The 10,604-nt window shown below is 43.9% G+C and overlaps 1 protein-coding gene and 1 long non-coding RNA gene across 7 annotated transcripts; one reads left to right on the top strand and one right to left on the bottom strand.

Moving 5' to 3' along the window:
- Positions 505-2,824, bottom strand: LOC109131200 (uncharacterized protein At3g60930, chloroplastic-like). Its single transcript, XM_019241888.1, has 6 exons — positions 2,251-2,824; positions 1,709-2,170; positions 1,497-1,624; positions 1,218-1,418; positions 810-1,160; positions 505-711 (listed from the first exon to the last, which is right to left on the bottom strand). Exons 1-6 carry the CDS (start codon positions 2,822-2,824, stop codon positions 505-507), a joined length of 1,923 nt encoding a protein of 640 aa, XP_019097433.1.
- LOC104770948 lies at positions 8,472-10,327 on the top strand. Of its 6 annotated transcripts, none has more exons than XR_764678.2 (4): positions 8,472-8,872; positions 9,422-9,565; positions 9,657-9,752; positions 9,841-10,327. It is a non-coding gene; the product is annotated as an uncharacterized LOC104770948 (long non-coding RNA). The 6 variants fall into 6 exon arrangements; XR_764679.2 differs by having other exon boundaries at positions 8,473-8,650; XR_764680.2 differs by lacking the exon at positions 8,472-8,872 and adding an exon at positions 8,904-9,158 and having other exon boundaries at positions 9,430-9,565.

The following is a 10,604-nucleotide window of genomic DNA, read 5'->3' as shown; positions in this document are numbered from 1 at the left end:
CGCCTTCTTTAGCTTGTCTCGGAGGTCTTCGTTGGCAATTCCGAGGTCGAGCACCTGTACCTCGGCTCTCTTCATCCGAGCCCGGATTTGTTCGGCTTTCTCCACGGTAGCAGCGTTCTCGGCCTCTAATCTGGCGTACTCCTTCACCTGGGCTTCCAGATCAGCAATCTTTTCCCGGAGATGGCTCACTTCGGAAGAGGAAGGAGAGGCAAACAGCTGATCTTCGTAAGACGCTACCGAGGAGTTGAACTCGATCATTAGCTGGGAAAGCGCAGCTCGTTAAAAAAACGGCGAAGGTGGTAAAGAAAAACAAAAGCTAAGAAAGCATGTGTCACTAACCTCGCCAATCATGTCCGCGAAGCGGAAGAAGTTCGCACGGTTGAGTTCGGACATGTCTGCNGTACTCCTTGCCGCCTTTGCATCCTCCGCGGCCTCGTAGTAGAGGTCTCTCGCCTTCTTTAGCTTGTCTCGGAGGTCTTCGTTGGCAATTCCGAGGTCGAGCACCTATACCTCGGCTCTCTTCATCCGAGCCCGGATTTGTTCGGCTTTCTCCACGGTAGCAGCGTTCTCGGCCTCTAATCTGGCGTACTCCTTCACCTGGGCTTCCAGATCAGCAATCTTTTCCCGGAGATGGCTCACTTCGGAAGAGGAAGGAGAGGCAAACAGCTGATCTTCGTAAGACGCTACCGAGGAGTTGAACTCGATCATTAGCTGGGAAAGCGCAGCTCGTTAAAAAANCTGCATAAAAGATCGGGCGTATCCGCCAAAAGGTCTGAAAATCCAGAGAGGTCGAGGTCACGGAGAGTTACCTTCGAAACCTTTTTGTCGGCCTCCTCCTCCTCGGCTTTCAGGAGCCCGAGCTCAGCTTCCATGTCTTGGATTTCTCCCCTCGAGATCTCCTTGATCAGCATCCGGTTAGCCCTGATCTCGGCGGCTCGGATCTTGGCTGGGGCCAGTTTCTCCCTCTCTTCGAAAGTGACTTTCACCTCCTCGACTAATGGACGGAGAGTTCGTCTCATTGCCTGCCTTTCGTCTCTCCGCACCCTTTCAATCTCGCAGCTATTTCCAGCTTCGAGCAACTGGTTGCGGAGCTCGACCTCGTGCAACGTACTCCTTGCCGCCTTCGCATCCTCCGCGGCCTCGTAGTAGAGGTCTCTCGCCTTCTTTAGCTTGTCTCGGAGGTCTTCGTTGGCAATTCCGAGGTCGAGCACCTATACCTCGGCTCTCTTCATCCGAGCCCGGATTTGTTCGGCTTTCTCCACGGTAGCAGCGTTCTCGGCCTCTAATCTGGCGTACTCCTTCACCTGGGCTTCCAGATCAGCAATCTTTTCCCGGAGATGGCTCACTTCGGAAGAGGAAGGAGAGGCAAACAGCTGATCTTCGTAAGACGCTACCGAGGAGTTGAACTCGATCATTAGCTGGGAAAGCGCAGCTCGTTAAAAAACGGGCGAAGGTGGTAAAGAAAAACAAAAGCTAAGAAAGCATGTGTCACTAACCTCGCCAATCATGTCCGCGAAGCGGAAGAAGTTCGCACGGTTGAGTTCGGACATGTCTGCAAACGCCGGAACCCGAACTCCTGGCCGAGTGTAACTCCTCATCAGATCAGCTGGGGATACAGGGGGAACTGAAATGAACAAACGNTGTTACCCGCAAGGTAATGGGTAGGCCGAGGCGATGAATAAGGTTATTTTGGCTAACTTAAAGAAACGGCTCGACTCTCGCAAAGGGCGCTGGCCAGACGAGCTGCAAGGCGTTCTTTGGGCAATTCGAACAACACCTCGCCGGGCCACTAGTGAAANGGGCGAACTAGGCAGGAGCCCGGAAGCCCCCGTAAGAGGCTCGGAAGGGCCAGCAGGGGGTGCTGAAGTCCCGTCTACCTCAGAGGAAGAGGGACCACACTTCTTAGGGAGGCGAGCTTTGCCCTCGGCAAGCGCTGCCGCCATGTTCAACTTCGCATCCTTCTCGGCGAGTTGGGAGGCCCTTTCCTCTCTATAATTCATCTCCGAAGTGCTTATGGGGTCGGAGCAAACGAGAGAACGTCCCCTGAGCCGCGTTGTGGATTCTCTAATCCTTTCACACGAAAATGAGTCCCAGGCGATCTGACCTTGGCTGCAGAACCGCGAGAAAAACTCCACTAAAGTAGGGCAAAGCAACCCGCGCTCGAAGTGGTCTGAGACAGGAACGACAAGGAGTAAGTAACAGAAAGAATAGTAATGTATTAAGGACACCAAACTAAGAGCACCGTTCTACCAATTTTCGAAGTCCACTTCGATATGTGTGAATTTGCGAGGTGGCCAAAAGTGAGCTCGTTGACCAGGAAGAAAAAGTAAGACTTCCGCCACTTCTCATCTTTCTCAGGAAGGTCGTCGAAGACCTTCAGTCCGGAAAGCGGACTTACGTAGAGCGTGCCCTTGGTGCGACCTGTCTTCACCGTGTACACTTGAAGAAAGTCGGCCAGGGATAGTTTGTAGTCAAACTCTTCCCCCAGAGTTTGAAGACACATAACGGTTTGGACAAAGTTCGGGCACATCTGGAGGAGAGCAAAGCCCAGTTCGAACATCATCTTGACGATGAGTTCGGGAAGGGGAAACGACAGACCACACGCGGAGAAAAATATCTCGAACGCGCAACAGTACCCCGGGGGAGGATTCTCCGGAGACTCGTGAACCTCCGGGAACCTAACCTCGATCTCCGAGGGAATCCCAGTGGATCCCCTAATCTCGGCTATATTCTCCGCCGAGAGAATTGACGGCGGATGAGGGCCAAAAACGCCTGGAATCAGGGGTTTTGTGGGTTTACCCGACGAGGATTTCGGAGGAGACATTCTTTTCCGGGAAGTTAGTGAAGAACGAAGGAAGAGTAAAGGTTTTTTCCGGCGAAAGTAGAGAGGTTTACGGGAGAAAAGAGAGAAAATCTAAGAGCACAAAAACATAAACACGATTGAAGATTAAGGGTGAGAGAGAAGTCGAGGATTACCTTTATACACGGCACCAGAAAGCAATGATTGCCTGGGGAAGTGAAAGGTCTCGCACCGTTTCTTTTCTCTCTTATAACCAACACGCCACCTAGTGGGCCCCGAGGCTTGTTCGGGAAGGCAAATCCCATCATTACCTCAATCAAATCGTGGAGATATGGGGGAATATTCAGTTTCCCGAAATTGATCGCTCGAAGGTTAAAAGTCCCCCGAACTGTTCAGCTCGGGAGACTTGGGGGGCAACTGTTGTACCCACGATCTGCCATCTCGGGTAATAGGCAAGAGGGCCTAGGCCGGGCTTGTCTAATGGGCCGAAAGCATGTTACCGATCGGCCCATCAGGCCCGGAGAAAGAAAGAGAGCGCGGAGACGCTTCATGCTGGTCAGCTCGCAGCTCGGGCCCGGTCAAAGATTCCTGCATTCAAGAGGATTAATTAGTCCGCGCAAATCGTGTCTTATTAATTGTGCATTAATTGGGTAATTAATTGGTCGGTATAAATATGTAAGGGGGGTGTCACTTGTAAGGATCGAATACTTTTTCCAGCAACAGCAATACAAATTCAAACTCTCAAACTCTCTCTCAATTCAGTTCGGAACTTTTTTACGGCGATAAGCTCCTCCACATTTAAATCACTTCGGAAGGAGAAGCTCATTCTCAGTTCTCACATGGAGGTTTGGCTCTTTTTTATAATAAAGATATTTTTAATGTTGAGATTTTAATGGAGTCTAATCGGATGATTGATATTGAAGCAGTTTTTAAAGGACAGACTATTAATCTAACATTTGTGTATGGGGATCCGGTTCCTAAAAACCGGGATTTGGTGTGGGAGAGATTATTACGTATTAGTTCTTCTCAGACTACTCCCTGGTTTATTATTGGTGATCTTAATGAAATTACTGGTAATCATGAGAAAAGAGGGGGGAAACTCCGTCATGCTTCCTCTTTTCTCTCTTTTAATAGGATATTCCGGGATTGTGGTTTTTTGGAGTTTTCCTATTTGGGGGATTGCCTATCTTGGCGTGGGTGGCGGGATAAAAAACCGATAAGATGTCATTTGGATAGAGCCCTGGGAAATGAGAATTGGCATGATTTATTTTCCGATACTATTACGGAATATTTGCCCAGGATTGCTTCTGATCACATGCCTCTTTTGGGCTATATCGGGGCCAAATGGCCAAGGGGGCGCCGGAATTTTATGTTCAACCGCCGTTGGGTGGGTAAGGAGGGGCTTATGGACGCGATCTCCTCAGGGTGGAGTGGACCATCGGTTCGGGGGTCGACCGGTTTTGTGGGCAGGGTGGTTAGTTGTAGGAAAGCGATTTCTCGCTGGAGAAAGGAACAAGCTCCATATGGTAGGGTGTTAATAGAGGATATTAAAAAGGAATTGGAGGAGGCCCAAGCTAATGATGCAACGCTTCCTGAGGTTATTTTCGAGTTAACTGGTCGCCTGAGGGAGGCGTATAAGGATGAGGAGGTGCATTGGTATTTGAAGAGTAGGAACCGGTGGATGCGGGTGGGTGACAAGAATACTAAGTATTTTCATGCCCGAACCAAGCAACGCCGGGCATGTAATAGGATTGTCGGCCTCTACGACAAGCATGATGTTTGGTCCACGGATGATGTGATGGTCCAGGAAATAGCAGTATCATATTTTGTGGATTTATTTTCGTCTATCAATCCGTCTAGTTTTGACGAAGTTTTGAAGGAGGTCAAGTCGGTTATTAGTGCAGTAGATAACCAACGGTTAATGGCCCCGGCCATGGAGCTGGAAGTCAAAACTGCGCTATTTATGATGCATCCGGATAAAGCTCCGGGTCCGGACGGGATGACAGCTTTGTTTTTCCAGAAGGCATGGGATATTGTAAAGGGTGATTTGGTGTCTTTGGTAAATAATTTTTTTGAGGAAAGCTTGTTTGAGCCAGGGTTGAACCAGACACACATTTTTCTGATTCCTAAGGTGACAAAATCGACCCGAATGGCAGAGTTACGTCCGATTAGTCTACGCAATGTGGGATACAAGGTTCTCTCTAAAGTTTTGTGTAATCGTCTAAAGAAGATCCTACCTGAGTTAATCTCAGAAACTCAGTCCGCTTTTGTTCCCGGTCGTTTGATCTCGGACAATATCCTGATCGCTCAAGAAATGTTTCATGGTTTGCGGACCAATAAGTCCTGTAAAGGGAAGTTTATGGCAATTAAGACAGACATGAGTAAGGCTTATGATACGGTGGAGTGGGGTTTGCTCGCGGCTTTGTTTCGCAGGATGGGTTTTGCGGAAAATGGATTTCATGGATAATGTTCTGTGTTTATTCGGTCCAGTATCAAGTTCTTATTAATGGTCAGCCACATGGTCATATCGTACCTGAGAGAGGCTTAAGGCAGGGGGATCCCCTATCCCCTTATCTGTTTATTCTATGCACGGAGGTTTTGATTGCAAATATTCGTAAGGCGGAAGCGGATAAACGGATTACGGGGATCAAGGTGGCTAATAAGTGCCCCCTATTACTCATTTGCTGTTTGCGGATGATAGTCTTTTCTTCTGCAAGGTGGATAAGGATCAGTGTGGGGCAGTTTTGGATATTTTAACGTAGTATGAGGCTGCGTCTGGCCAACAGATTAACTTTGCCAAATCCTCTATCCAATTTGTTCACACGGTTGATGAGCCGACTCGTCTGGAGATGCAGGGGGTCCTGGGAATCTCCACTCTGGGTGGAATGGGATCATAGCTAGGAATCCTAGAAAGTTTGGGGGGGTCAAAGACGAAGGTTTTCTCATTTGTTAGGGATTGGCTTCAGAGCCGTACAACTGGTTGGATGGCAAGATTGTTGTCCAAAGGGGGCAAAGAGGTAATGGTTAAGTCTGTCGCGACGGCAGTTCCGAGTTTTGTGATGTCTTGTTATCGTTTACCAAAAACAATAACATCTAAACTAACGAATGCAGTTGCAAACTTTTGGTGGTGTTCTTCGGGTCAGGGTGGGGGTCTGCATTGGTTAGCTTGGGACAAGCTCTGTAGTAGTAAACAGATGGGTGGATTGGGTTTTAGGAATGTTGATGATTTTAACACAGCGTTATTGGCTAAACAGTTATGGCGTTTGATTGAGTTCCCGGACTCTCTGTTTGCCAGGGTTTTCAAAAGTCGGTATTACCGGAATTCTAATCCGTTGGAACCACTTCCCTCATACTCTCCTTCCTATGGATGGAGGAGTATGGTCTCTGCTCACTCTTTGGTGAATATAGGACTTATTAAACGGGTTGGCTTGGGCAATACCATAGATCTATGGTCTGACCCCTGGGTTCCAGCTCAATCCCCAAGACCAGCATTATCGAACGGATCTGTTACAGATCCTAATCTTACTTTATCCTTTTTTATTGACCCTGCCACGCGCACTTGGCGTCGGGATCGGCTCCTAGAGCATTTTGATCCTCTGAATGTTCCTTTGATTCAGGCTATTCCGTTGAGTAATTGTCCGCAACCGGATTCCTTAGGATGGCACTTTACAAAGTCGGGTAAATACACGGTTAAATCAGGGTATGACACAGCGCGGTTGGGTGTACCCAGCAACTTTAAGGCTATTGGGTCGGGGCCGGATATCACCCCTCTCCTTGCTGGGGTTTGGCGAGTCCGGTGTCCTCCTAAAATCAAACATTTCATGTGGCAAGTTCTTACTGGGTGTATTTCTGTTTCGGCGAACCTGAAACGACGTGGATTTTCTTGTGATGTGGGTTGTTCAAGGTGTGGGGAGGAGGAAGAGACCATTAATCATGCTCTCTTCCTTGTCCGCCAGCCCGTCAGGTCTGGGCTCTTGCCCATGTACCAGTGGGCCCGCATAATTTTCCAACATAGTCGATCTATGCTAATGTTGACCATTTCCTAGGGCCGAGTAACCCAGTTTCACAGGTTTAATTTTTCCCATGGCTAATGTAGTACATTTGGAAAGCACGAAATGCTAAGCTGTTTGAAAATCGGGTGGAACATCCTGATGAAGTGGTGAAACTGGCAGAAGGGGAGGCGACCTCTTGGTTTCAGGCTCAGACGGAAATCGAGGATTTGGGGGGTACCGTCCCCTCTCCTTTCTCTCCTCTGACGCCTCGGGGGCGTAGTATTTCTCTTCCTCTGGTATTTTTGGGTTACCGCTGTTTTGTTGATGGCTCTTGGAAAGAGTCTGACCCTTTTTCAGGTGCAGGATGGTGTTGTACTTCTGTACAGAGAGAGTCCTCTTTGCTCGGCGCTACCAATTACAGATGCAGTCTTTCCCCGCTACATGCTGAAGTTGAAGTTTTTATGTGGGCCATGCGATGTATGATTGGTCATGACTTCCGGGATGTGACTTTCGTTACGGACAGTTCCGACTTGGTGAAGATGGTGTCTTCTCCTCACGACTGGCCGGCCTTCGCACCGTATTTAGACGACATAAAAATGGACAGGGAGGAGTTTTCTTCTTTTTCTTTAATTTATGTTTCTGGAAACGCTAATGTTAGGGCAGACTCTTTGGCACGCCAACCGCGTGTTAGTCCGCACCATATTCGGTTTGTAAACAATTTTCCTCTGAATTGGCTCGTTTGAGTTAATTCTTTTGTTCGACAAAAAAAAAAAAGGTTTTAAATCAAAATATTTTTATACCCAAATTAAAGACTATTAGCATTACAAATATCAGTACATGATTGAGAGTAATTTAGAATAAATGATCGAGCTAAACTGATTACCTGAATTGCTATATTGGATTATTATTGATGTACCAACTAATTACGTTTTAGCTTTGAGACGTTACAAACTAATTAACATGTGATATACTACACTTTCTCATTAGAAATCAACATTACGTACGAAATAAACTAACGTCAGTTATCCGGAAAAATTGGTATGTCCACAGTAACAGTATAATGAAAAGTAAAATCATTCCCTCAACGTAGGTCACCCTAATAATGAAAAGTAAAATCATTCCCACAGTAACAGTAGAATATCATGTTTTTTCATTATTGCTTTCGCCACTTACTCTATAACTTATTCCCGCAAACACAAGTTCTAGTGTTCTACTCAAGCCATCATCACATATATATATATATATATATATATATATATTTTCTAGTAATGTGGAACAATTCACAATAATTATATTAGTACTTTATAAAGTGTAAGAGCAAAGTCCATTGGTGTATTTTGCACGGTTTTTAGCAAGACTCTTGTTTTAATTTGGATTAAAAATAAATCAAAAATGCTAAAACAATAAGAATTGCCTCTTATTTAGTATTCTCTCCGTTTCAAAATATAGGATGTTTTAATAGAAACACAAAAAAGTTACTTTTAAAAAGTTTAACCAATCATACTAAAGACTGCATAATAGAAAATATAAATTAATCTAAAAGTTGCATAGAAAGTTGGAAACATCCTATATTATGAAACAAAAATAATCCTCTAAACATCCTATATTATGAAACGGAAGGAATATGTTTTAACATCGATTCTTGTTGGGTAGAGTTGATTAGGTGTGTTTATGTAAGTGGTCTAATTTATTATATCAAAAACAATATTTTTTTCCCTTGTTCTCTTTCTTCTCTCCATCTCTTCCCGAAACTAGTGTAGAGAAATTTTGCCTCACCCTGCCAAAACAAAATTTCCCAGTAGAGTGAGCGATGGAGAAAAATGCGATGAAGATACTCGAAGAAATAAAATCTTCTGATGTAAGATTGTCTTTGTTTCCACCTTTGATTTGATTTTTCTAGGTTTCTCTCTATATCTCTATAAGAACCATTGTTTCTGGATAAGCTTCGAACGGATTCTCTTTGTTCAATCGTGAAATCTTCTTCTGATTGATTTGGGTTTCATGATGTTTCTCATTAATTTGCCGTCCGATTAAGTTCCTTCGAACCAATTTCTCTTCAATTTGATTGGTCTGGATTGAGGTATTTTTTTTTTTTTTTTTTTGGNTGTATATATTTCATCTGAGGTGTATGAAGGAGTAAGAAGAACATTAGGAATTTCTTAACTTATTCAGAATGGATTCAAGCTGTAGGAGACTTGCTATATGTTGTTTATATTGTTTTTTGTATAGCTAACGAGCTTCACTTTTTTCTCTGTTGTTTGTTTGTGCAACAACTTATTGAGAATCGTGTTCAAATACTCACACGGCTCACTCAGTTAGATATACAAGAGGATTCTGATTTCCCCTCTTTTGTGGAGACCTTAACAGTATCCTCACTCACATACCGTTTCTTTTTTATGTTTCGACTTCCTTCTATTAAACCATGTTTATAATTGAGATGTGGGTATATCGAATCTTTGTGTGTGTGATTGTTGGTTTCAATATAATGAAGTGAGCACTTTAGAGATGAAGTTATATCTCTGCTTTATGTTTGAGATGTTCATTTGCATGTTTCACTAGGGTTCTGATAGTTATATACATGCTTTAAGTGGTCTGTTATGGCATGTTTCAAGTATTCATTCTTTGACAGCTGTATAGAGACTCTGGGAAGACTTCACTTGTCTTGACGTTAGCCAATGTTTGCTGAATAAGGCAATTCTTCCTGTGACTTCAAAAATACCTTGCTTTGCATCGGCCTGATTGCTCACACTACTTTCTTGCTTTTGGTATTAAGGTACACTGTTTTTTTTTTTCATTTTTGCTGCTTATTGTTGAACCTCAACTTTTAGAGTGTTGTTGTATTTATCTTTTCTCACCTCCTGTAGGTAAGTCAATGGTGTGCAAAACATTTAAATATGTCTGTAATGTCGATGGAGGAGTCTCAAGAGGAAGGGACTTGGTCTTTCAAATTCTCGATGCAGGTTATTGTTTATATTCATCCCACACTTTGGTTTGGTCTTTCACATTCTCGATGCAGGTCTTTCAATTTAGTTTTCCGTATCCTTGCAGGGGCGATGCAGGTCTTTCACATTCTCGATGCAGGTCTTTCATATAAAATTGTTTATATGAGTAAAAGTAATCCAAAGATCATCATCACTGAGATTTTTAAATACATAAACTTTGCTTGTTATTGCTTCAGATGGCATTGACTCAGGGACTATGTTGATTGATTTCTTCTTGATGGCATTGACTCAGGGACTATGTTGGTACTCAATGCGGGTTAAGAGTGATGAAGACGGAGATGTTGCAGATGAGTTCTTCGAAGATCAAAACTGCAAGACTTTGCCAAGAAAGAGAAATGACAGCTCTCTATTTTTCTGTTTTTGTTTAAAACGAATGATAGTCTGCTCAATTTGTTTATTTGTGACATTTACCAAACAATTTTAGCAAGGACAGCTCTCTATTTTTCTTTCTTTGTTTTTTTGTACCCTATACCACAAAAATAACTTTTTTTCAAAAATAAGAATCCTAATAAGAGTCTACCATTGGAGGACTATAATTTTATTCAACAACAAAAACTTCTTATTTTGTAAAAGTACACTTTTTAATCAAAAAAAAAATATAAGAGCTTCAAAATAAGAGTCAACCAATGGAGATGCCCTAAACCGACACTCTAATTCAAATTTTACAATAATCATATATTAAAGCCTAATTATTAAAAAACAACAACAACAACAAAGCGTCAAATTCTAACTTAGCACACTTACAAAACGTGCTCTAAAAACGAGTGGTGTGGGCGAAAAACCTCGTCGATAAAAAATCATTGAAGGGGC

The sequence above is a fragment of the Camelina sativa genome, chromosome 20 (assembly GCF_000633955.1).
Source record: "Camelina sativa cultivar DH55 chromosome 20, Cs, whole genome shotgun sequence".
NCBI classification, from domain to species: domain Eukaryota; kingdom Viridiplantae; phylum Streptophyta; class Magnoliopsida; order Brassicales; family Brassicaceae; genus Camelina; species Camelina sativa.
The sequence above is the reverse complement of the archived record's forward strand: the minus strand, read 5'-3'. Positions and strand labels throughout refer to the sequence as shown.